The sequence below is a fragment of the Cygnus atratus genome, chromosome 4, assembly GCF_013377495.2.
Source record: "Cygnus atratus isolate AKBS03 ecotype Queensland, Australia chromosome 4, CAtr_DNAZoo_HiC_assembly, whole genome shotgun sequence".
Taxonomy (NCBI): domain Eukaryota; kingdom Metazoa; phylum Chordata; class Aves; order Anseriformes; family Anatidae; genus Cygnus; species Cygnus atratus.
In genome coordinates this window covers 6,688,609-6,716,293 of record NC_066365.1, presented here as the reverse complement: position 1 = coordinate 6,716,293, position 27,685 = coordinate 6,688,609, and the positions used below count along the sequence as shown (strand labels likewise).

Genomic DNA, 27,685 nt, shown 5'->3' with positions numbered 1-27,685 from the left:
TTGTAATTAATGAACCTCCTACCTCCTCCCTCTGCTACCGGTTGGTCTGCTAAGGGAGCAGTAATTTAGCAACTACACTGAAAGTTCAAACAGCACGATTGTCATCAAGTAGAAGAGAAGCTCTTTGGAGAATGGTTATTATTTTGCCCAGGGGAAAAAAAAAATGCAAGAAAAATTCTTAAAATTCTTCTCCTGCTAGACTGAAAAATTAACCTGTTGGTGAGATGGGAGTGCTTTTGTGGAGCTAGCGGTGATTACACAGCCTGTCAAACAGCAGTGGATATTTTGTTCAGCAGAATCAGTACTCTACAAGATTTGAAAGTCTTTCAGAAAGTCGTGTGGGTGTGTGAAAAGTGAAGTAACAAGAATTGTTGTTAAAGGAGAAATGAGCTAAAATGAGGCTGAGGAGGAATTTTATTTTTGAATGCTCAGAAGAAAAATCCCTTGGCACTCAGTAGTTAGATTAGAGAACAGCATAAATGCTTGGAAGAGAGAAAGTGGGCACAAGTTCTTCACACGGAGAGTGCAGTGATTTGATTTAAAAAAGCATTTTGTGTACAGCAGTAAATTAAGTTCAGCGATTAGAAGTCCCTTTTTCTTTCTCCTGCAGCAGTGTTTTTCTTTCAAATCCATATGTCTGAAGGCCTTATAACAATAACTAGGCATTTAAAACACTAAGAGGTGTGCAGTTATAGAGGTATACACACCGACTTTTACTTTGGTTTATTTTCTTTATTGGCTGTTTCTCCATGATGGTGAAGTTGTACAAAGGGAGGGCTTTCTTTTCCAGAAATTCAGTTAAAAGGAGGAACTAAAAAAAAAAAAAATATGCAGGAAGTTTACTATCATTTGATAGACAGGCATACAAAAGTAAGTGTGAAGTTACACGGAATAATGATGCAAATAAGGATCAGTTCGGGGATGCTAGCTGGCTGATACGCAGTGCAGTAAATCAGCTTGTAGTGAGGCTAAAGGCAGACGTGCAAATGAAATGGTTTAGTAAGAAAGCCCAGAAGGCTATTACATAAGATTACAATGCATTATTTCAAATGAAGCAATTCTTTTTGCTCGTATTAAAATACCCGAGCCCAAAGTTGGGTATCCATTGATGTTTTTGTTTGGTTTATTTTCTTAATATGCTGCAAATCATCTGAGTCATACATTTCCTTCAAGCTGATCCCAAAAATCATTAGATTTTGGCAGTGGAGTGTTTCATGTCTCATTTCTTTTATTCTATGTAATCGTGCATCTTTGACAGTCGTGTGCATTAATATACTTCCAGCACATTGACATGAGATTCTAACACTTCATTATCTTTTAGGATTGCAGAAAATATGGTAGCTGTTGGGACTTCTGGCAAACTACATGCAGAAGGAATTTTACAAATTATTGTGAATGTCACAATACTATTTTTTTTACTGACATTTTTACTGTCACTCTGTTTCCATACTTGCTTTTCTACCTAATTTAGTGTGTGTTGTTTTGTTCTTACTTGTTAGGATTAGTTTGGTCAGCACATAAATATCCTTGCTCATTAGATCATGTGGTAGCCCTGATTTGAACTAACATGAGCAAAACAGAAAACTGGCCAGGTAAGCTGAAATCCACATAGATAAATAAATTATACACATGCATGACCCAAAAAGAGAAATCTGGGCTCTGGGAAAGACAGTGCTGCAGTCTTACGCAGCAGGAATGTGCCTTTGGTAGAAAATTGTGTGTACTGCTGAGGTAGGGGTCATATATTTAAGAAAGTGACAGCACTGCTGCATTTTTTGGTGTCCAATCACCTGACAAAATCCACGTGGTGTAAACAGCTGCATGAGAAACTGGAAAGGCGTGATGGGGTTGCAATAAATGGTGATTGCTGATCTGGAAAGTCGTTTTGAGTAACGGAGTAATCACTGCCTTTTGTTCATAGAATGAGCAGCTTTATTCAAAAATAGAGTTACTGGTCTTAAATACTGTGGCTTTTTGCTCTCTGACTTTCTGTGGCACGGGTCTGGGCTGGCCACATCTTGCTCAGGGTGCTACTGGCACTGTGGATGCGGTCGCGCTGTATTGGTATCGCAGGGCCTCGAGAAGGCGTGGATAGCTGAAAGGAAACCACAGAAAACATAGCATCCGTTAGCATCGATGGAAAAAATCCTTTCAGAAGGGGGCTGAGGGCCCGCCTTGCACAGCAGCACAGCGTGCATCGGGGCTGGCCCAGCCGTGCTCTCAGAGCAGGCTGGTTCCTGGCTTGCCGCACCGCTTGCTCCATCAGGTGGGCAGCAGGCAGGAGAAGGCAGCAGCTTTGGCTGGTGGGATAATCTGTGCTGTCTTGGCTTTCTCTGAGACAAGCCTTGCTGAGGCCAGGAGGCCAAGTTCAAGTGTTTCAAGGGCTGGATCCAGCCCCCGGGCTACTCAGCCCACACTGCTGTAAAACCGCTCTCTGTTTCAGCGTTTCATGGCAGAGTGTGCGCAGCAAAACTCCTCTCCGCCCCCTCTCTTCCCACCTGCCCAGCAAATCCAGGGCTTTAAAACCAGATTAATTCCCAAGTGTTTTTTGTCTTTGATTGTAGCACTGTGCTGAATGCATTTCACTGAGCTCATGAGTTAGAGAAACCTGTGTTATCTCATCATCTGTTGTTTTTTGCAAGTGTGAGTTATCAGGCAAGGCAATAGAGCAGTGAAAGCACTTAGCATTAATAAAGCTAATGAACAGCAGTGTTGGGTCCGTCCTCGTGCATGCAATCAATTTTATGAAGCTGGCTTCTTCAGTCATTTCTCCAGGTGCTCCTATAGGGCCCTGGGAAAAATAAGTAATAAATACTTAAACACTTCCAATACTTTGATGAATATTTTACATTGTAGAATATGTGAATATTAGTAGCTTTAATGCAAACTTGAGAGTTAGAAAAATTTTTATAGCCAGAGTGGTTGGTCACTAGGCTATAGCTTATGGATACAGGTGGAACTGAATGAAGGAAAGCGTTTGCCAAACTGCATGCGTTTCAAGAGGTACAGAGGGGGCAAATGGAAAAAAAAATGGAAAATTCAGCTGCTGTGTTTCGTTCCAGTTTCTCCATCCTAAAAGCAAGAATAAACAAATTAGAAAGCAAGTCTGCCTGGAAAGGGACCCAGCAGGAGGCATTATCCAGCAAGGTATTAAATGCATTGGTGAGATTTGATATTTAAGAGAAAGGAAGTAGAGGATTCTTTTCTTTGAAAACAAACAGAAGAAACTCATTGAGGGTGTCCAGACAGAAGGTAAAATTGAGAGGAGTCTAGGATGTGTTATACAGTTTTTATGATGCGAATGAGAAAGGAAATAATAGTGGTAGACTTCAAAAAAGTGCCAACTTACCTCTTTGTGGAGGAAAGAGTGGAAGTGTAGTAAGAGACAAACCCCAGATAGGAGAATGAGGTCCAAAGGAAGAGGAAACTATCAAGTAATGAAGGACAAGCAGGGAAGTGTAGCAGAGGCACTTTAAGGACGTTATGAGAAAGACCAAAGCACAAAATGAAACGCAGCTAGCAAGAGAAATCAGAAGTAATAAAAAATGTTTTTATGAGGCAAGTTTTCAGCAATTCATTGTCAAAATGAATTCAGCATTTTCAGAGAAGCCGCTAAGCTAGTGGGGCAGGTTGACCTTCAGTCTTCTGAAACATTCAGGTTTTAAAGATGCCCATTAATCATATCTGTTCTGTTGGTTTTCTGTGAGTCAGCAGGTTTCCTCCAGCTGAGAAATAGCTGTATCAAGTGAGAAAATCAGAAAGTTTGTTTGCCATTTGTTTGCCATTTGTTTCCTCCACTTACCAGAGATGGTCACCAAAACTAGTAAGGCTTATAAGCAGCTCCACTCTTCATCTCCCTTTTGACCTCATTTACTACTATATAAACACACATGCTTTATGTTTGCAAAGGTAGAAGTAAACACCTTGAAAGAATTTCTCTGATACGGTCTTCCACTGTAATAGTGGGAGAGATTAAATCTAGAGCTCTGCTTGCTTGATTTCTTCTGCATAGATCTTCGGTGTCACACAAGAAATACAGAACTTGACAGGAGACCTTTTTTTTCCCCAATGTACAGCTACATTTAGCACATACAGACCTAAATCTTCTGAAAACAAGTATTTTGAAAAGCTCCCAACTTCAGGGCTTTTAGAGATATCCTGTTTCTGTGAAGAATAGGGGAACCAGATAAACTATGAGGAAGCTCAGGTAGAACAGGGGACTCTCTGTATGGGCATAGGAGACAGAGGTTAGTACTTGGTTGCTGGGGGCAGGTGTAGCTCAATGGAGAACCTGGCAATGTTCTTGAAGAAGCAAAGCAAAGCGGCCAAGGAAGGCCCCTGATGCGCAGTCTGGTGGCTGCACATTGTAGGACTGGCACTTGTGAGATGGCAAAGAGCAGCAGGGAAGAAGGCATTCTGGGTTCCCCAGAAAAAAAAAAAAAAAAAAGGCAGTTTCTCCAATTGTTTTCCCCTTTCATGCCATGATATGAATCTAAGGTCTGGGACCTGTGTCCCTGGGATAGTGGCTGTAGCTGCCAGGAGTAGCAGGATCCTGGGAACAAACTTCTTGAGTGTCAGGCACGAGATCGTGGGAATCAGTGTCTGCACTGTGTGGAAGAGTGCCACCAGTTGTCCCTCTTGACTCCTCTGTCTACTAATCTGCTTGTAATTAACCTTGCAGACTGGATGATATATGGAGCATGCTGTTTCCCTACTTTCTTTTGGGGGTGGTACACTCAATCCCCCAGAGGTAACATTTTGTGGTTCAGAATTCCTAAATAATTACTGAGGACTCGACTGTGCCTATGCAGGGTAGTTTTGTATTGCACTCCCACAGGAGTCAAGGTACTGCTGGGTTCCTTGAAAAAAAATTTCAGTTATTTCTGAAAATCAGCAATTAACAAGTGGGTTTTGTGTGTTTTAAGACAACAGAACTGTCTGTAGTTACAAATCTGCTCTTAGTGGCTGGGGCTGAGCACAAGTTTGTACTTCTTCTGCTTGGAGAAACGCAGTGAGAACGTTTTAGAGAACCAATCATTGTGACCCTCCTAAACCTAATTTAGAATAGCGCTGTGTGAATATAACAGCTTTCTAGAGGAACAAGAAACAATGCTTTGCCACATTTGGGCATTGAAGTGAAAATGCTAGCACGCTTTGCAGTCCTGGTTCTGATTTTTCAGTGCACATGTGGCTTCTGGTACCAAGCGCTAGGACAGGGTAACTGGTTATAATGACTTCTCCAGAGATTTCTTGCACTTTTTGCACCCTCGAGCTGTTCAGTAACATCCTGTAGACTTTCTGTTTTTCTGCTACAGATCTTTCTCATTACCTAAGAGTGCTTCGTAGCTGGGAGCAGAGGTGGGAACTGTCTGAACAGCCCGCTGCAGTGCTGAGCAGAGATGAGTTAGCTTGAATCCTTTCCATCCAAACTTGGTATCACTTCATGGCAGTACCTCGTGTCCTTTTTATGTACCCAGACACGTGCATTCCTTCTGTCTGTAGCAGGTACCTGTACCACTACATAGTTGTGAACGTATTACATTTCTCTCTCTGATTTCCCCTTAGTAAAATGTTAAAAATTATATGAATAGCAGAGTGTGCAGGTAGAAAAGAAATCTCTGCAAAACACGCACAGTTTTTGGACAGAACCAGAAGAAGAAAATGTGTCTGTTTCTCCTCCAGATAACCATTTCCTCATTGACCTTGCCTGGCTTTGTTGGGGCATGATGTTACCAAAACCAATACCCTACTCTGTTTTTCTTCGTAGAATGAAATGACATATAATTTCACCGATCATGAGGAGGAAGCAGAAGATGATGACACTTACGTGGTTATGGTAGGCTTGGAAACTCAACCAGCCATGAGTAGTAAGTCATGTTGTTTATCAGCGTCACATCATAAGCTGTGTTGTGTGGGATTATGGACAAACACAGGGGCCAAATTATTTTAATACTTCCAATTTCCACGTTACTGCAACTTTCGAGGAGGCAGGTGTCCTGGGGGACAGGGGAAGGCAGGCAAGGGATTCAGTCGTGATAACAAAGTCTTGCTCAGTAAGACAGACCATGGTGCAACTAGCGCTCCTGGTAAATTCTACAAAGTTGTGATCTCTGCTCCAGATCTCAAGGAGAGCCTTCATATAAGAGGAGACCCTGGCTACGGGTGTGGGCAGCTCCTTTGTGGAGGCACAGAGAGTAGACATTTTGCAGGTTGATCTTTATACACCTAAGCATATATTGATCACAAGTTTGTTGCTAATCTGTGTGGTCAAATGAATTCCTCTTGAAAACTGCAGAGCTGCTTGTTTGCATTTACTGATGACAGTTTCTTTAATTACATATATTTTGCAGTATCATGAATTTATAAAGCTAAACTTTATCCAGTTTCCATCTTATCTGTTTGTTGACAATTTTGTCTTTCCAACTGTCTCATATTCTGTATGAACATGGTATTTCTTATTTGCAATGTTTAAGCCTGCTGCTTTTTGGCACATCTAGGTATACAATAGACACTGTGAAGATGTGAGCTAGAAATCCGGTTAGCCGTGACACGCTTCCACTGTTTCTGTCACCTTTCCACTATATATGGAGTACATTGGGGTGGGCACATGGAGGAAGAATGTGAATCGTAACAGATGGCCGTGGTAGTCACCTACATGCTCTAACCTCCCATTTTAATCTGTGGTGGAAGAAAGACTTCACCAAAGGGTAGCTCAGAATGGAAAGGGCTCTGTAGTACCAGCTCTGCATTGACTGTAATTCTGCTGATGGACCTGTGTAGCTTATTCTGTTATGTCACTTACATGCACCCCCCAAATCTTGATGCTGTACAGTGTTGAAAATTTATCATTTTACATACCTGTGGTCTGTGGCCCATTAAAAAACACCCAAAATTTCCACAGGAGTCCAGCCATGTCTCCCAAGGGCAATGTGTATTTTATTTTAGAGAGATTCAAATAGGCACCCAAAATCCATTGTATAAAAACAAGTTACACAGTTGGGTGAGCTAGGGCTTTATTTTCCTAGTAGTGCACTGTGCTCCGTTGAAAATCAAGTAACACAAATTACGGAGGTATGGTAAGTGTGTATGATTGCATTCTGACAACAGCTCCAGAAAACCTGAACATACCGTCTGCACAAAGATGTTGTATATCAGAGTAGCAAGACATAATAAAAACTTCCACTGCTGATCTGGTAAATATTTTAAAAGCTGTTCACTGACGGTGTGTATTTGACAGCCTTCCTCCACTGTATTAGTTCATAAAAGTTTTATTAGCCACTGCATTGCTTCTGTGGGAATCCTTGAAACAGGAAATGTTTCCAGATGGCAAATTTTAAATGAAATAATGCATTCTTTAGCATTAAAAGCCAGGCTGAACCTGGGAGATCAATATGGAATTGGATCAAAATGCCACCAAATAGCTGAGGTGGATGAGGAAGAGGAAGATGATGTAGAAGACAGCAGAGAGGAAACCAAAGATGAAGATCAAGAAGGGGAAGATACCTACACCCTTGTCAACAATCCTAACAATTTATATGCCAGCATACCTGATGATTCAGAAAGGACCAGAAGAGACTTATTTTTCTACAAGAGGCCACCTGCTCCTCCCCCTCGAAATCTGCCTGGCACCGTAAGGCAGGATGAGCTGCACAATTTATCACAAGGTATGATCTTGGGAGGAAAAGAACCCCAGATACAAACACACATGTAAGCACAGATTAGGTGCTGCTGCAGAAATTATGTATGCTCACTTCTAATAGTAGTAGCTAGACAGCATGGCCCTAATTCTGCACAGCAAACATGTGCCTGTGAACTTTGCTGCATGAAGGTCTTCACAACCAGGTATATCAGCTAATAGAGAGGTGTGGGCTGCTGGGTTACGGTTTCAGGTTTTTCTCACTCTGTCCATCTCAGAATGCTACCAACTAATACATAAAATACTTGTTTTACAAGAGAGGCCTAAAACAAAACACTAAGCTTGTATTTTTCTCAAGTTGATTTAAATATTTACATTTAAAAATATTAAATGCTATCTTGATTTAATGCAGTTTATAATTTCACAGGTAGAATTAATACAAAAGTGACTGTGTGGAGAGAAGTAACAGTATTTTATTATGTTTTAGCCAATGTTGTGGTTAGAAATAAAACACTACATTGTGTTACAAATAGAAAAGAGAGAGAGAGAGAGATTGTGACCTTTAAGGAAATGCTTTTCTTTCTTTTTTTTAAATATTTCAGCTCCAGAGTAAAAATCTAAAATTTAGTGTTGTAGTTGAGAAGTCCAAAATACCATTTGCATCTATTTCAAAAGGAGTGATTATATTTTTTTTTCTCATTGGCAAAAAGTAAATATGCAAAAGAATTCAAGCTTAAATACCAGTCTTAAAAAATCTTGTAGAAAAAAAAAACTTTTGTCATGGACACTACTGATAAGTGTGTGCACAAATTGCCTGTGAGTTTGCTTCACAGCTTATTACTGTTAACTCTCTTTTCAAATGTGGCATAACCTATTAGAGGCCTAAATTACCATCACCAAGCACTTTGATGTTCATGTAAGTGCACAGAAATAGCTGTTCAGCCTTATAGCCTGCTTTAGGTAGGTTTTCTTCCTGTTTTCTGCCGTGAAAGAAAAAACTGGCTACGTACAGCAAGTCACAGATTCCAAAAGGAAGAGGGGCAAAATAAAACCACTATTGCAAATGCATTTTGCTTGCTATGCCATACTCAATGTAGGTGTGTATATATGTACACAAATGAGGGGGCAGGTTTGGCATATGGGATTTGTTAGCATAGGTCTGATATAAACGCCTGTATTGGGACAGCTCTCATGGCTACACCGTCAGGTAGCAATGTGTCCCTCTCTGCCAAATGCCAGTTACCTGCACGTGGATCCCAGAAGTGGAAACTTCTCTGCTGTGTGGTGCTGATAAGACCAATGCATTTAGGAATGCATCTGTGTGAATCAGTCACTTAAGACATGCCGTGAATTTTCCTGAAGTCCTAGGCTTGGTTTTGTTTCACTTTATTTTGGGGGTGGGGATGGGGGTATCAGAATTCCCTAAATTGGCATGGTATTTGCTTTCAAAGAGCTCTAATGAGTCACTGCTACGTTTTTTTAGTTAGCCACTTAGTTTAGCTATTGCTATGGAAGACCTAAAAGGCAAGTCCCTTCTTCTTGAAGTCTTTCTTTTGGCAGTGGCATGAGAGTGCCCCCTGTGGGAGTTAAAAGAAAGAAAATCCTACAGAGAAAGAAATGGAACTTTTATAGTGGCATGGAAACAAAATACTTTTCATATTAAATATGGCAGCTGTATTAATCACGCTTGTTGTTTTTTTAAAAAAAAAAATTATATCTGAGCCAGAATACATATTGATAATATGTATTAATAATACAGCCCATTTATAAATGACACATCCCATTTACAAATGTATCATAAAGATTGTAAAGCTCCTCTGAACCCATAAACAGATACAACAATTATTTAATTTACTGTAAATAGCAGCCAAAGCATTTAAAACTCCAGTAGTGACCAAAGCCTAGCTCAGTGAATGCACATTTACATGCAGTTCATTACAGCATTAGGAAAATAGAGCTCAGTGCAGAACTGTGAGTGGGTCTGCTATCTGCCCAGGAAAGTGGGGTAATCAGCAGAAGGAAGTTGTAGACATGGATGGGATCAGCAGCCTTGGTAACAGCTTCTAATTCTTAATAGTTTGTGGGCTTTTTTAATACAAATAAGTCAAAACAAGCCCAGGTATTAGGAAACTTGACAATTCCTTTTAAAGCTGTAAAATGTGAAAGCTAAAGGAAAGCAAGTTCTGATTAGATGTACTATGAAACATGGGGAGTAGAGACCCAGCGAAGTCATTTGGGTGTGGGGTTTAGGATAGTCTCAGCATAGATAATAAGAGGTCATAAATTTCATTTATCCTTTAAGGGGCTTTCAATTTTTTTTCCACTTTTCCCTACAGTACATTGTAGTAAAATGCTCAAAAACAAATGGGACATTGAAGATGTTGGAAAGACAAAATCCAACATTTTCTAAAATAAGTTTAATTTGTTAACTCATTGTTGCAACAGCTAACAAATAGCCTGATTTGCCAGAATGCCAAGGACTACAGGTACCACTTGCTTGGCTTCACCATTAAGGAATGTGTTCGTATGACTCTTGTTGGAGCAACTGGGGTAGGCAGCATTGCTTTTAAATAAGAGTATTTACTTTGGGCCAATATGTTAGCATTTAATTTTGATAATCTGATGTGAAATCATGAGGAGGCCCTGAAGCTGAAATTATACCTTTAGGATATCCTCTCTGCTGACGTAGATGATCAGAAACCAATGAGAATCAGAATGTCTTAGTTTAGAACTGAAATTAGGTCTCCACTTTACATTAGAAAAATCTAAAGCCTAAAGTTAAGTCTTAATCTCCTTTCTTTACCCCACCTATGGAACACAATTCCTTGCTTTTTCAGAAAGGAATTTTGTGGAGGACAGAAGTGACAGAGAATATGGTGATGGACTCCTAACAGCATGCTACAGAGAAGACCAAGATACATATGAGGAAGATGACAAGGAGGAGCACCCATACACTTTTGCGAAATTGGATGAATCTCTGTACGATTTGATACTGGCTGAGAAGGAGGAGGAGAAGAGGAAAGAACGCAGGCCGTTTATCATGAACAGGCCTCCAGCCCCTGCCCCTCGTCCTGTATGTTCGCCCATCAGAAATGAGAACACTCCCTACATAGTACAAGGTCAGTGCTTGCTTCTTTGAGAATACTTGCTGATAGAATATGGACGTGTTTGTTCCTTTTGATGAACAGTTTTGTTGTGTTTTTTTTAAAGACTAAGATCTTTGTTCAGTTACTTTCAAACCAACAAACCTGTTGATTCAGTTCACCTGTTCTCACTTTTCAAATGAGCTGAGAACATCTCTGACTAATAATTTTCAATTTGCATCTACGATAGCATCACTTTTTTGGTTTAATTTTACAAAAAATATGACAATCTGATGGAAGATGAAGAATCACTGGGCTAGCTGTGAGTGCATTTGTTACAATGGTATGATACAGAATGTGCTATTTGAGTAGCTTTTTCTTTCAGTTTCTTTATCAAACTGTTTTTTCTTAATTCTGAGAGAGAGGTTTCAGCCATATTCTGTTTTCCTGATGAGAGCAGTAGGGAGAAATGCCTATGTGAAGACTCCTCTTCCTAATCTCCTTTCTCTGATACTAGAAATTGCCATCTGGGGAGGGATTATATCCTTTTACCATTTCTCTGAAAATTGATGGACCTTTTAGAGCTTATTCATGGAAATATAATGCTGGAAGAGCTTCCAGGTATCTTTTAGACCAACTCATATTGAAGCCAAATTTCAGAATAACAAAAGGAATTCCTGTGAGCTTGGTGCAGGGATCTCTCGGTGTAAGCTCCAAAATGCATACTGTCTGCATTTCCACTCTCCTCTACAAGAACCTGACAATTGTATAAGAATGTGCATAAGAATAAATGGTAGAAAAACAAGTTGAGAAGGACACCAGATTACTTACACTAGAAGATTACTTACTCCATCCAGTGCGTGCATTACAACAGGACTGATATGACCCAAATCATCCTACTATACAGAGAAGCACCTCCTTTGCCATGCCTTTTTCAGTCAGTGATTTATTCTTCCTAGCTAGCTCCAGGCTGTATAACTCCAGGTGAGGTCCAGAATATGTGGGCTATTGTCTTCATCATTTAGTTGCTGTTTCTTCAGCATGTTCAGGAAGTGTAAGGATGAATCATTACAGTAGTTAGAGAATAAGGCAAGAAGGGATGGATATAGGAGGCCTGGTACAACTACAAAAGTCTTGAAATAGCTACTTTTACTGAGATTGTTAGAGCAGCGCCTCAGATCTTGGTCCTCCATCATAGACGTGTCAGTGACTTGAAAGCTGTTACTGTGAAGATGCATTATTTGGAAGACTGCTTTTACTTACTGTTATTGCACTAGAGTGTTTCTGCTTTGTCTGCCCTAGCTGTTCACTAAGGAAGAAACTATGCTTTGATGGGGCCGTGGTTCTTTTACACCTTATATACTCACCCAAGGTTTTAAGATTTGCTTTTGTATCCAAGTAGGGGTAAACAAATGACTTTCCTCTTGTTCTGTGACATCAGTCTCTGTCTCAAGTTCATTTACTTAGACAATAAATGACAAAAGTGGAAGCACTTCAAGAAAGATTCACTTTGACCACTCAGGCCTCTGCTTCCCTGGCCATCACGCTAGTTCCAGGGCTGGGGTTTCTCACTCTCCTGTTTCGTGCAGGCATTCCCAAGGTAGTGAAATTTTAGACAGGAGTGGTGTACATTCAGCCAAAAGATTTCTCTTGCTACTTGTCTTGGCAATTTTTGTCTTGGCAATTTTTGTTAAAAAAATATTCACCCAGTCTAGCAATATCCCAGTTTCTGGTTTATTGTATTAGAATTTCTTATAATCAGAAAAGAAAAGATGGTTTCATCTGTAAGAACCAGAAAATTTAATTCCAGCCCATGCGTAGAATCTGCATGTGCTCGCATCCATTGCTTTATCATGTAATTTATTGGGCGTAAAATAAAACCACTTTGGTTAGTGCATGTAGACGTTTTCCATTCCTCAAATAAATTTATGGTAGTTTCAGGTTTTCTTTTCATATATTATGTTAAAAAAGAGCATTTCTGAGGACACGAAGTCAAACAATGAAGAAGTTAGAAATTAAGGGAGTTTTGCAGTTTTACTTCTTTCTTCCTGCCACAAACATGATGATACGATCCTTAACTATAAAACTGTGTGCTGCTATTTATCCCAGCTGCTTTGTTTCATCTAGTATGTAAAGTGGGTGAGCATAAGACACAAAACTCTTCAGTGTCGTTCAGTCCCATTTTTGGTTAAAACGTGATTCCTGCCTCCCCTAGGTACAGTGTTGCTTCAGACCCCCTTGTGATACGCCCTCTGATTTGTTCTGTGTCCACTGAGGTCTTGGGTGCCCAGTATGAAGTACCTATGGGGTGCCGTGCTTCAGGCGAACACCATTATATAGCACGTTACTCACTCAGAGCAGAAATCCCATTGTTTTCAGTGGCTGCTAGGAGTAGTTAGAACTTCAAATTCCTCAGTGTGTCTAATAGCATCGTGGTATCAGGGACTCGTGAGCCTGATTGCTGGGTTAAACGACTTGTCCGGATTTACGCTGGGGCTTTATTGGAGGGAGAAACCCTGTTCCACAGAGCAACTTTGAGTTACTCAACCAGAGGCATCCTTCCCCACTGCGCATTCACTAAATACCTTTTAAATTCTAAACCAAAGAATATTTCTGTAAGAAACAGGTTCTGTTAAAGAATGTTTCTGTAAGAATCAGGCTCATGTGAGCTGAAAGATGTAAAACATAAATGTTCTAATAAGTTTGAGGTGGTTTCATTTATTCTGTTTTAAATTTTAATGAATGTGCAAATCACTGTAGTGGACACTGCTCAACAAACTGCGTCTTTAACAAACAGTGGGTACAGTTGTTGTTTAGACCACTGCAAGAATTTTGTTTTATGTAGAAAAGGCTCATCAACCGATGGAGCTGCACATTGGTGCCAAATAGCTCGCTGTCCAGATGGTGCGCACTCTTCGCATGCCCACTTTCCATTCCTTAAGTGCTTAGTGTTGCTTTGTAGGTTATTTCAGTGGTTTTTTTTCAGTGGTGTTCTGCCAAAACAGCTGTTAAATAAATGTATGAAGGTGTTGTGCTTTCAGTTTACAGTGAAGTTTAAATACTCCCTATCGATACCACATTGACTGTGCTGCAAACCGAAGTCCGCAGTACGTTCTCAGGACAGAAGAGTGAGCATCTGTAACACCTGGGGACCATTTCTGAAGTCTCACCTACCAGGAGTACCCTATGGTGTGAGGGTTACATTACTGTCCTGGCTTGTTCTTTTACCTCTTGTCAGAGACCACCAGTACCAGAGGGGTTCTCCGCAACGTGGACACCTGCCCTACAGCAGCAGAAATAAAACTTCATGTGCCTTTGGTACTTTACAAACCTGTCACAAATCCCTGCAGCAGTGCATTTTCCCTCTGTGCACGGGAAACATTTTACCACGTTAGCTGTCTGTGGGACTTCACACCTGGGTTAGAAGACGTGGAAAAAGTGTTTCCCATTTACTGTTCCAGAAGAGAATACCGTTTTCGTTGCTCGTCAGAATCACTGGGCATACAGGAAGTAGCAGGCAATGGATATTTTTAAGGAGGCAGACTATTTTATGTGCAGATTGGAACAACATAAACCCAAATGCAATGGAAAAAAAATCTCCATTGCAGAATTGCTAGTGTCTTGGAAAGTTATCAGGCTGATCACTGGGAACTATAGCGATCACATCCTGAATTTAAAGTTCTTATTATGCAGATGGTTTAAATGCTCTGAAGCAGGGGTTCCCAAAGTGAAGCCTCAGAACCCATGCAAACTGCAAAACCTGTATGTCCCAGAGAGGGTTTTTCTAGTACTTTCCTATGGTGAGGATAAAGTACTGCACTGCAGATGAATTTCATTATGTATCCCCAACTTAAGGATGTTTTTCCATGGAAAAAAAAATACTAGGAACCACTGTTCAGCTATCTTAGAACACCTTAGACTTTAAAGATCTGTTTAGGAACTAGTATATGGGCTTCATCTGTCATGGTGATTCAGTCAGATTTTTTGGTATCTTAACTCCAGTGGATTATCATATGTACTGAATAAAGCACACAGAGAGGAAATATTTCTAGGATGCAGCCTGACTGAAAAGCAGCCCATTCTGAATAGCATGGTTTTGGTCAAACCAGGTAGTCTTTTCCTTTTTGCTTTACTCTGCTGAAGAAAAATGGGACTGCAGAAATATATTCACGCTTTACGTAGTGGAGCAAATGTTCTTGAGTATATTGCTAGACTCCTTCCACCTTCCATAGTCCACTAAGTTTAAATGATGAGAAGAGCAAGAGTGGGAGCGTTCTCTTCACCGTGTATGGGACAGCAAGGACACCGACACCAAGTTCTGACCACCGCCGCCTTCTCACTCACTCTTTACCCTTTTGGTAAACAGCGTTCCAGTATTACTTTGGTTGTCTTGCCTCAGTGTAGGGGAACAGCCGCCTCTGCATAGTCTCTTGAGGTCCCTCCCTGACCAAGGTGTGATTCTAGCAGCTTTGGGCTCGTGTTCGGCAGAATCAGAATCTGACTGTGAATTGGGAAGAAAATTGCTGGTGAATGTGTTTATTTTTTGCGTTACTTTCACATTGTCATTACATGGTGATTCTTTTTAAAGTCATTTTACGTTTGATCTGAGAAATTGGGTTTCTCAGTCTTGACTCCCTAATTATGCGGCTGTGGAAGGTAGAGGCTGACAGCAAACAGCCTGTGTATGAGCTGTGATGAGCAGATCTGGCGCTGCAACTGCAAAACTCAGGCAGCGTGCCTTGGGCCTGTAATTAACGGAGCAGCCTGGCAGTGTGGTATTTCCATGAGTGTTGTTGACGTTGCTTAGTCTGTGTTCTGGTGCAGTGACTGCCGCGTGCCCTTACAGGTGTCGTCACAATGTCAGACGATGTGTTTAGAACAGATCAGAGCTTCTGTACAAGTTTATGTCCTGGTTTTCCCACACCACTGCAGTTAAAAGTCTTTTCCCCTCGCCTTCTGATGGTGTAAGTGCATTTGGACACCTGTGCCCCCATGACAGGACAGCACCTGGGACCTGAGCCCCCTTCGTTACCCTGCCCGGCATGGGTAACGCACTGCTCTTCTCCACGGCGCGTGTTCCTGACTGGGCCGGTCATAAGGCGTGCTGCTGCACTTCTGTTCGGTGCTCAGCTGTGCTGTCCTGGAAAAATACAAAAGGCCATACTACTTAGTGTCCCATCGCCTTCGCTGATTTCATGCTATGAATCACCAGAGTTTTTTGTTTTAATCTTAAATATGTGAACTATTTTGGGTACATTTTAGGAGTGCTCCTTAATCATTTCAGTGTTGCATCTTTAGGGCTCTTGCTGAGTGATGCTCCGTGTTAGCAAACAAAACAGACAAAACAAAAGTGAGATCTAAAAGGATGTGAACCAACATCTGCATACTTTTCATCTCGTGAATAATAAGCATCATTCCATTATATTCCTTCCATGGTATTCTCCATGTATTTGTCATCTCTCACTGTGCTACATCCAATTTACAATCTAACCTATACCAAATCTGTGAGTTTTATTTGTCTAGGTACTCTGCACACACAGTTTAAATGTTAAGATGTTTAAAAAAATGGAGTGGGCAAAGATGGAGTCTCTCCCAGCAACGTACCCCAGCTAGCAATTGTGCCCTCCTTTTTGCGTTCTTCCCATGATCATGACAGGCAATTGCGTGGCAATTCTAAAATGAGTGAAGCAAAAACCTACTAAAGCTGGAAGCTTTACAAACTCGCTGTAATTTGCAACTGAGCTGAGATCTGTTAATAAGTGCAACCCTAGTGTATTAATTAATTTACCTTGTGTTTCTATGAAGATTTTGTTCCCCCTGGATTTTAATTTTGAATGTTTCCTAAACAAAACGGTCATGGCAATAGATAATTCAGTTTGGAACACCAGCTGAATGAGGCTGATGAATAGCTGCATCTTGAATTTCCCTTAGCAAACTGAATTCAAATTAGTGATAGTTACTGGTTGTTTTGCTGTCTCTCTTCTCTGTTGCATTTGTTCTGCTGAAAGTGTTGAGGAAGTAGGATTACGCTGATGGCATGATAAGCTCAGTGTTCTTCCAGAGGGGGTCGGTTCATCAGCCTGGCTTTACTTGAATCGCCCGTGTAAGGTGCCAAACTGTTGTTTGGGTTTGAGAGACAACGTTGCTAATTCGGAAACATCCTTCATAGTTCAGACAGGTAAAGTAAAATCTAAATTAGAAACCATATCGGTGCCTCTTACTGATAGGAGTTGCCTGCTCTCATAATGTAACTTTTTCCACATTTTGATTGCCTGTGTTTTTAATTATCGTACTTCTGACTGGCCTATCACCAAGCTTTTTTTTTTTAATGTCATTGTGCATCTGTAAATTCTTATCGTTACAACTCTGTGTTAGAATCAATCAATTCTGAAAATCAAATTCCTGTCTTTTTGTCTACCTGCGGCTATTGTAAAAAATTTGCATTCTCTCTTTCTAGGTGCTTTATACTCATCATAGTTTCTTGTACAGTTGTGTCATTAGAAAATGTTCTTCTTGATACAGAATTATGCACAAGAGGCTTAGATTTCAAATATTTCTAGTCCTTCTATTTGTGGGGATAACCATAAAATTATTAATCACATTTCAAGCCTCACAGTGTTATTTACCTGCATGTGCGGACAGCCTGAATCAGCATCAGTAACCAGTCTCACTGAGATTTAAAAAAAAATGAACACTGTTTTCTGGTTTCATATCCTACTGGAAAATAGTGCAGTAGTTCCTTACTCATTTTGCTTTCCTGGAGAAATTGAGGTTGCATTACATTCCTAAAAAGTGTTCTTACTACCTAAGACATCAAAATGTATTTAGGGCATGCAAAGGACTTCATCTGTGTCCTGTAGCGAGTAAAGGGGGAGATATTGAACTTCTAGGTTTTGACGTATAAACATGTACGGGTATTTTGTCCAGTCACAATCTGATGAAAAATTTAAAAGGAGTCTTACAAATATTATTGAAGGTGCTTGTTAAGTTTTTGTTGTTTTTTTTAAAGAAAAAAAGCATAATAGCAGTACTGTGATTTTTTTAATCAGATTTTCTATAGCAGAGGCTCTAAAATATAAATATATATACATGCTTGTTCATTTGAAGGACTATGGCATTCTGCCACCTAAAAAAACTGCTATATTAATATTGTTTTACTGAAGGAATAGTCACTCTTACCTTCCGTAAGAACAGAATATGTCTCTGTACAAAACTATCAATTTCTTTCATTCCACTTACTGTATTCCAGCAGCTTAAAACTGACAGAACAGAATGTGGGAATGAAGGAGTAAATTGCTAGAGTCTTCCCTAAACCTGTGGCAGTGGTACAGCAGCATGTGCATACGCCAGGCATTCCAGAAACAGGAATAATTTGTTTTCATTTACTTCACCCACACTGAGTACTTGCTGCCAACTAAAATCATTTCAGCAAGATGCAGCACGTAAAGTGGCTTTAACAATTTTACTTTGAACAACTGGAAGAGTAATTCCATTTCTGATTACTCTGACACTGCAAAACTCAGCAGAAATTTCAAAGCCTATCAATTAAAGTACTTCCCAATCAGGGACATTGTTGAGTGTATCCCTCCTCTTCCTTATGCAGACAAATTGAGGCTGCTGGCATCACCTCAGTGTACTTTAATTTCCTCTCTTACAAGAGGATACTATTTCAAGTGTAGAAGAAAACACTGCGGCCACATTTAGCAGGATTCTTTGGGAATTATAGAGAGGAGTATTATAAATGTTAAAATCTATCAGTGTTAGGCTGAAACTAGGGCCATAACATTGACAGATTGTGCTGCCTGTCTCGTTCTTTTACGCTATCCATTTAACCCATCTGATAACATTTTCAGGAACGTGAAGTCCCCAGCTGTTGTCGTTCATCATCACCTCCCATACTCCCTACTCAGGGTTGGCTTGAGGACTTCATTCCGTCATTTAGAAAACGCTCGCAGGAATTGTTCCTTCCCACCTCTCTGTGTAGCAAGCACAGAGTTTGAATGGCCTCAATCCTCCATTTCACAAGTTTCGTGAGAGAAACTGAAGAATCGTACGTGGCAGCCTGAGCAGGCAGGCAAGGAGCAAACTGAGCTCCGCTGGGTTTCCTTGCTCTGCATGAGCAAGCAGCCGGGACGGCAGGGTGTGTGCAGAGTGTGCCATGCACACGGCTCTGTTGTACCATGCCTTGGTCCCAAAACAAATACTTGCTGCACTGAACTGGCACGTTTGTCAGTAAGATAACTTCACTGCAAGGAGTTACTCTACATTATCAGTTTGTTGTTTTGGGTTTTTTTAGCTAAAATCAAAACTGAGACTTAAGAGGGCGAGGCATATATGACAGTAGGTAAGTCAGAAATGAAGCAGTTCCAGCCATCTGGGTTTTACTTTCGTTGCCAGCAAAAGTTTGACAGCAGCAGATTCCAGGGCAAATCCAAGCTGTACTCAAGGCACCTGACAGCAGTGGAGTGGTGGGCGAGGGTAAGGGAGCAGGTAAGCAGGCCTTGCTGTTCTTGGTGCCTGTATGAGCAAGAGAATACATGTGTGTATTCTTACTTAAGCATTGTCATTATTCTTGCCTGGTACTAGTGTTTTTCCTGCCTTAGCTTGTCCCCTAAATAAGATAAAGACTATAGTACATGTCCATACCATGTGAAGAACTCTAAGATTACATGTTGTTTTGTTTTGTTTTTTCTAAACAAGTAATGTTAATGCAACAATTTTATTTTCTTTAAAGCTTCTTGTCATGATATCTTGTAATATCAATAATCCTGCCATTCTGTGCAACAGAACAAATTTTCAGGTAATTAACATTAGACTGATGAGTGGGTTGAGAAGTACTCCAAGGCTAGAATAAGAAATTTATTCCAGCCTGCTTTCATGAGCCTCCATCCTTCTTTCAGAATGTGTGATGTCTTCTCTTAACAGTTTTGGTTAACTTCCTTATGTTCTTAACTTTGTAGTGTTTCAGCAAAAGGCCACTCAGATGCCCAGTGACTACAACAAGATGTACTGCAATGTCAGGAGGCACGGTACAGAATTTAATTTAGCTCTTTAACTACCTTGATGTTTTTCAGTAGAACTAGTAGAGAATTGCTGTGACTTGATTTTGACTGATTTAGCATCTATTTTCCTGCACGTGATTTATATCCTTAATGCTACTGCAGCATGAAGAGATTAAATTAAATAAAGAAAAATAAAAGTTACAGTCTTTTGGGAAAGATTTGTACAGCTAGAGTTACGTTATGCCGTTCTGTTTGCTTTCTCCATTGTGATTAAAAGCAAGAAAAGGAAGGACTGGAGGGCTCAGCTGCGCTCACTTAATTCCAGCTATGGAAAAGCAGCAGTGAGTGGAGCACAAGTTCTCTCCTGGGTGCCCCAAGATCTATGTAGAATGAATTACTGGTGGCAGCCTGGTTGTTATTTAGTTGTTGCACATCAAAACGTTGCTACCAAATTCCTTTAATGGTTCCCTAAAATAACTAACAATGTTACAGACAAAATGAATGAACACTGAGTGAATATTTTTCTTACCTCTTCTTTCAACAAGTAGCTTATGAGGATTAACGCATGAAGAGCAGCATGCAATCGCCTATAAAGTTCTGCAAAAGGGAACTGGAGTTTCCCATGCTACTGACATCAGTTACCATGAACACTAAGCCACTGAGGAAAAGAGTGCAGGACCTTCTAGGTCTTACTGCATTTCTATAGTTTTTAGTAACGGAGTATACTAGTATAGTAGTATAGGTAGCATACCTCAGCTAAAATTATATATATGTACATAAAACAGAATAAATTTTATGGGTCTGAGGAACCCCCCAGCAACTCCCATCATTTTGCTGGTAAGAAAAATGCAATTTTACTTAAACTGGTCTGATCTCCAAATTATCGTATCAGATGCACGTCATTGGGGTTATCACTCTGTCATATAGAAACAACTAGCAGAGATGGAAAAAAAAATAGAGACTCACACCTAATTTGTCTTAGTATGGTATGTGATCAAAAGGAGGGAGTAGGAGAAGTCACAGTAGCTGGTTTTTTTTAATTTCCTTAATGTATTTTTCTTTGCCTGGTCCTTCTTCACTTAAAGATATCGGTGCACAACACAGCAGAAAAACTGACCCAATTAATAACTGTGGTTTAAACGCACAGCCTGGCTGCGCTCTCTGTGCAGTTTGAAACAAGTGCTTTATGTTACCTTTGCAACATCTTCATACAGAGATGTGTGCTGTCCCAGCCATTTCGTATCGATGTCCTGGAGATATACATGGTGCTACACCTCCCTGGACCGAGCTGTGCACCTGATAACACACCTCTTCCTGACGTTTCCCTTCAGCAGTGCACCTGCATCATAATCTGTAGGAGGACTAGGTTGGAACAGCTTCTTGTCACTGCAGTGTATCTAATAATTATATTTGGGAAGAAAAAAAAATCATGTGAAATTTCATGATGCTTTCTGACCAAATTTCAACCCCAGCGTTTGAGAAATGTAATGTTTGAAGTTGGGGAAGAAGGAGTGGGGGGCATTGTGGAAATGTCGTGTCTTAACATGTCAATGATTTCCTTTAAAGTGTCTGGGCTATAGCTTTAGCACTGGAAGGAAATTCTTGTATGAACTGATGTTAATGGATCTGTGGATCAGGGCAATAGTAAGGAATGAAATGTTTAAGATGCTACTCTGCTGCCAATGACTAATGGTAGATGCCTCATTGATTCATTGTATTTCCCTCATTGCCAAAAAAAAAAAAAAAAAGAGGGAGAAAGAGAGAGAAAGGGGCAGGGAAAACCACCCTATAGATGGTGTGGTTTTAATTGATATCAGATTAGAAAGAATAGAAAGGAATGAAATGAGTTACTAATATATATCTTTTTACATTTTGTAGCAGCACACAGACGCCCCAGCGAGACAGTAGCTTATAGCACTGTGAAACACAACATCCCTGCTGAACAGGAAGAACTTATCCATTTGCAGAAACAAGTGAAAAAGGGGGCAATTTCTGTGGATGAAGCCCTTGACAAATTTAAACGGTGGCGGAATGAAAACCAGAGACTACAGTCTACTCTACAGGTATGAATCTGAACATTTAGGTTTCTTGATGGGAATCTTGATCAGTTTGGAAAACAATCTTACGAATTTTGGCTCCTATAGATGAGGTCAAAAATGGAGGTTGTGATTTCTGGTGTTATGAGTGACATGCCTATCAACTCCCAAGGTTCTTGTTGCTTATGGTTCTGAATCTTAGAGATACCTGTTTCCACTATTACTTGATTATTCAAGAGGCTTCCTGGCATTATTTTGCCTAAATGTAGGTGCTGCTCATTTGGTTAAAATCCCGAGTTAAATCTGTTCTCCTAAGACTTTTATTTTACGCTGTTAAGTGATGCATAGGTCTATGTATCTTTTATGAAACCACCAACTTTCTGTAGCTGAACAAAACAAATGTGCTATTGAATAGTGTCAGCTAACAGAAACGTAACTACTTCAAACATACGTTGCTAATATATATTAACTCCAGCACGCTTTATGCCCATCTGAAAGTGTTGAATCTACTTGGTGAAATTCACAATTCGCAGAAATGCTCTTCAGCTCCTTTATATTCAATGTATGGAGTAAATGAAGGTGCACAAAAACAAGATTTACAAAAGCCCACACAGTGAGTCACTGAGAGAATTGCATCAAAGCTAGACGATATGCTTAAGGAGAAAGGCACAGTGAGGAGCTTTGTTAATTACTTCTAACAAGACAGCTGGAAGAAGAGGTTATGCCCTCATTTTATATGAGGCCATGCATTAACAAAAATATTTTCTTGTTGTCTTTTAAGTACATTAGTAGAAAGAGAAAAACCAAAGCTAGTCTGCTGCTCAGTGGAGTGGGAGAGCTATCAGACGCTGCTCGCAAGGAGAGATTAAATGCCCCTTTTTGTTTGCATTTACTGAAGAAATCATACAAGCTTTGTCAGTGCAGTGGAACACTTAATAGCAAAAGTGCAGGGACCTGGAACAGCTTAGGAGCGCAGCGCCCAGACTGCGCACCAGCAGCACAACACGAGCTGTTTGGCGGCAGTGCAAGGGTACGGGGGTGGCCCCTTCTGGGTCTACCTGCGGCAGTGTGCTGTCAGTCCAGGGGGTTACTTGGGGAGGTCTAATCTGTGCAAAGATTTATTTATTTATTTATTTAACCTGAAGATGCCTGTATTTGAAGGGAAGATTTACTTGGCTTGGTTTAACTGCTTAAGGGAAAAACCGTGGTTTATACCCCCGGTTGCATGTCTGACTTTTAGTTTGTTTGGTACCATAGAAAACTCTTTCACCGTTACCCCAGTGTGAACCTAATGAATTTACTTCGTGCTAGCACTGTAGTTGTCTGGTCTTCACTGGGATTTTGAGGGGAAAAAAATCACTTGTCCAAAGCAAAAAATAAAAACCCAAAACTCTGTAATCTAACCCCAGAATCAATACAACTCACTGATGGGGAAAAAAAAAATTCCACAAGACTCTTGGGAATAAATGCTAAAATTAACATCTACTTGTAGCACATAGTAGATATTTTTCTGCCTTTTAAAATGATTTTTCTGGAGAGAGAAGTTTGGTGTTCAGAATGTTAGAGTCCAGCTTGTTATAGTTACTCATTATTTCTACAGCAAACTTCTGTTATTGATTTCTGCTGTTTGTTTTTTATTTAAAGGAAACAATGTGCCACCTTAGAGAAACCAGTATTGAAAACAGACTAGGAAAGGAAAACTTGCATGTTAAGTTACACTTTCTTTTGGCTTTCAAAACACCAAAGACTTGAGCTGTTAATAAGTACACTGCAGAGGTCTCATCCAAAGAATAGGCAGACTTTTGGATCAGGCATGGGATTTGTAATGCGCATATTCTGCATCTTTCCACATTTAAGTTATTTTAGTGTAATCGGTCCTTCAGCAGGGTCAAGATTTCATCCCAAAGATGAGCTCAGTGAGAGTTAATGGGGCAGAAAATTTAACAAGTCTTCGTGGCTCAGCTTTTCTGTAGTTGCTATTTCCTACTGCTTTGTCATATTAGAGTAGATGATTTCTTTATGACTTCAATATTTTATTTGTAAATCAGCTATCAATTTGCACTTGCACGTTCTTGATGAGCTTTCTATTGCTACAGCAGTTCACAATTGTGACTCATTAGTAAAAGCTATGCCATTGGTCATTTAAGATGTTTTTTTTCTCGCCTTTGTGAGGCTCAGTATAAATCACCTGTATTTCCTGCAAATGATTTTCTCATATTATTTTGAAATATTAGATGGCATTGGCTTTAGGACTTTGAATTTTGTAAACTTTAATATGTGCAAGTTCTTGGAGGGGAAATGTAGTGTTTCTTTTTTTACGTTGGACTTAGTACAACCTTTCTATTTAAATAACCAGCTAAATATGTTATTTCCTTACTGCAAGAGCAAAAACTAATCCACAGGACTGCTTTCATTATTCTATTAGGCAGTGTTGTATTTACATAGACTTGATAGTTGAGATACTGTAATTAAGGGAAACTCTTGCTCGACCAGTGGCAGAGTTGCAGTTCAGACTGTTTATATTTATTTCAGCTTTAACCCAAGTCCTCCGTGGTCTGTAGGGGCCCAGCATCATGAGTAGGCTGAGTCCATCAGCCATCACAAGGCGCTCAGAGCCTCAGGACCTGGGATTGCCACATCTGTTCCTAAAAGCTGTTTTCTGTAGGCAAAGCAAAGCTTGCCATGACACGAGGGCAACTGTTGGAAACCATTTGGCTGTAGGGTTTTATTTTAAGGCCACATCAATCATGTTGCTGGTGCTGTCCTCTCTCTCCGGAATCCAGTTAGTTAGTGAATCATACCAGCAGAAATGTAGTATCAACACCAGAATTTAAATTTTTCTGTAACAATAATGCTTGTATTATGCAGTAACTCAGATAATGATCACTATGTTCCCTTCTGATCCTAACCTCCCTGCCCTCTGTTATGCCGTTTTATTTCCTGTGATGAATATAAAGCAGAAATATAATATAAAGCAGAAATACAATGGGAAGAATAATTATGTAGGCCCCTCTCCTGTCCAACAGTACACGTATTATCAAAAATTTAAATTCTTGAACCTAAGAACTTTTAACAGATGGAACTCTACAGCTAGAGGGATATTAATGACAAGAGTAAAGAAAGATCTCAGAAAAGCAATACCTAAGTCCAGACAAAAATAAATTGCCTGAAACAAAAATAACAATTGCATTCTTTTCTCTTCAGTAATTCCTAAGGAAAGCAGACCTGAAAGCATTCATTGCAGAGACTTTTTGTACTACATGACATTTAATGGAACTGTATGCATGATAACTAGTAGTTAGATTTGTTTAACAAATTCTAGTTCTTACTTCTGTATACAGACTCCCCAGCTGTACCTTTAAAAACATGGGACTACCTCCAAGTTCCATGTTTGAAATTAGGATTTGGAGATCCATTGTCCTAGGCTGTTTTGAAGACTTGATTTAGCATTTAAACAGATCCTATCAAAAGCCTGTTAGAAACGGAATTTGATTTTTATTTTAATGAGAGAAAATTTCTGCTATAAGTAAGGAACGTAATTTTTAGTTTCTTGATAAGTTTGATCTTGCTTCCACTGTAATGAAAGTTATTAATGAGAGGATCAGTCATTTTAGTCTTGCATTATAACATTTGATACTATCCTGAAGTCTATATCTCATTTTGCAACGGTTTAACATAGGACTACCTAACACACACATACAAAAAGACTGCAAAGCAAAAGGAAATTCTGTCACTCTTGGAGTGAAATAGCTACAAAAAAAAAAGGCAACAATAACTATTTTAAGAACAACTATATAAGGACTAAGCATATAGAATGTTCATTTGTGGAAAAGTACAGACAGGCAACAATTTATCTCACTACTATATAATAAATACATGGTCTAATCTATAGGCATTGATAATACCTTATCTCTTTTTTTTTTTTTTTGCCAAGAAGAGAGGTAAACCAGCCAACAGAACAACAGCAACAACAAATTTTTAGTAAAATTTCATGGAAGTACATAAATGATTTGGGGACCAAAGCTCCATTTTCAAATGTGAACAACTTAGATTTTTTTTCAGACATTTAAGGTTTCTCCTGGCACCTTTCCTGAAACCGCTGTAGTGCTGAACTAGAAGTAGTCTACTGCCTATGGGAAACTTTATCTGTAAGTTAGGCACGTACATAACTTGGAAGGCCACTTTTCCAACCGTGAAATACCGCGGGACAAGAAAGACGAGAGGGGATATAACAGGACTGAAGCAGTTGAACTGATGATCTATGTCTCAGCATTTGAAGTCCCCATAGGTCTCCTGTGGCAGACAGGTTACCGAACCAAGAAAGCCAGAAGGCTCTCACAGCATGGTGGATGCATCCTGCTGCTGTAGGGTCCCACAAGGGCAGGACAAGCGTCCAAACATGGTTAGACTTCAGCTTGCTCCGTGGTAACTGATTCCTTGCCCTTAAGCATAAAGCAAAACTCTAGTTGCATGGGTTTGTGCTTGTCCCTGAACAGAACAAATGGCAGCAGCATAAATAACATCTACATGAGGATGATGAGACAAGTTTCCTCTAAAGTCCTAAAAGAGCGTAGCTTTTACATGCGTGCTGTGTCCATATTCGTAACACACACGTATTTTTAAAAAACCTACACAGTGCCTACCTGAATCTTTTAGACATTTGAATTACCTGTACAAATCTCACTTAGCTGTTTCTGAAAATGAGATTTAAAAATCTGCCTTCTAGTGCAGTTACATTATGGCTCCTTATGTGCCACATCCCACAGATTTAGTCATCCAGCATCTAAAAATAAATACAAAATTGCAGAAACTACATAAGATGCTTTGAATTGCCTGTACATAGTTATCCCCTCATAGCTGATCTCTGTGGAACCTGGAACTAGGTCTTGTTTTAGGGATACTGATTTGCATTGTATAAGATTCCCCATCAAAACTGGGAATAACTGATAAGCTGCTCTCCACTCAGCACAGCAGGAAGAACTGCTTCACTGCTGGGTGATGAGCAAGGCAAAGGCCACAGAAGACAAACGATAACTCAGGTGGACTTTAGAAAACTAATACTACATTATGCAAATATTAAGCTCGGCCTTTAAAAAAAAAAAGTAGTCAGCAACCTAATAGTTCTAAATAAAGGCAGGCCTTGGGAGGCATGCAGAGTCCTCCAGTGACAAATACACCTGTGGGACAAACAGGCCATTCAGACTCTGCAGCTGTTCCAGTCTTGGGATCCTTGTCAAGACTGGCAGGGTAGCTGGTCTGCTGTGGAAGGCAAGGAGTTTTTTCCAATGAGTTTTTCACAGGGAACAGAAGTGAAACTAATTTATTTCATAGGTGAGCTATTAGCTGTTGATCAGTAGGTACTTACACACTTGGTCATTACTGGTGTCTCTCTGTCACTGAGAGTGGCCTTCATATCCAGAAGAACAACTTCACTGCCTGCTGCTGTGGACTGTTGAGTACAGACCCGCTCCTGTAAGGCACTGTGCACAGCCAGGTCATCCCCTGCCGTAAAAGCAACCTTCAACAGAACTTCTTCTTACAGATTCTGATATCCACATTCGTAGACGCCTATGACTGTAAAGCAGACAGTAAAGTTTAATTAAGTTTGCTCAACCAGCTGCCAAAGACCAAATCTCTTCCTCAGTCTCATCCAAAAACCACCTAGAAGAGCACTATGTAGCTTTCACAAACTGTCAGTTTATTGATTAGCTTCACTATCCCCCAACGTCTGGCTTCATTCCTCAACCCCTCATCAGCACCTTGCTTTTAGTCCAAGTTGCTTGCAGAGTGCTTATTCATCAGTTGACACTGCTCCAGCTTGCAGGTGGCATCTAAGGAGACATTTCCCCGAAGCAGCACTTAATCTGGAGCCTGGTGGCCAGTAGGAAGATGAGCAATGACAGACCCTGATTTTGACATCTGGAGCCA

General features: G+C 40.1%; 1 protein-coding gene across 1 annotated transcript in view; it reads left to right on the top strand.

The window, feature by feature from the left end:
* BANK1 (B cell scaffold protein with ankyrin repeats 1) overlaps positions 1-23,509 on the top strand; it is a 115,240-nt gene extending 91,731 nt beyond the window's left edge. The window contains exons 8-13 of the mRNA XM_050710364.1: positions 5,768-5,864; positions 7,368-7,664; positions 10,474-10,755; positions 19,680-19,748; positions 21,603-21,784; positions 23,402-23,509. Coding sequence (XP_050566321.1) covers positions 5,768-5,864; positions 7,368-7,664; positions 10,474-10,755; positions 19,680-19,748; positions 21,603-21,784; positions 23,402-23,509 — 1,035 coding nt within the window. The remainder of the gene's footprint in view (positions 1-5,767; positions 5,865-7,367; positions 7,665-10,473; positions 10,756-19,679; positions 19,749-21,602; positions 21,785-23,401) is intronic.
* Positions 23,510-27,685: the final 4,176 nt, after the last annotated feature.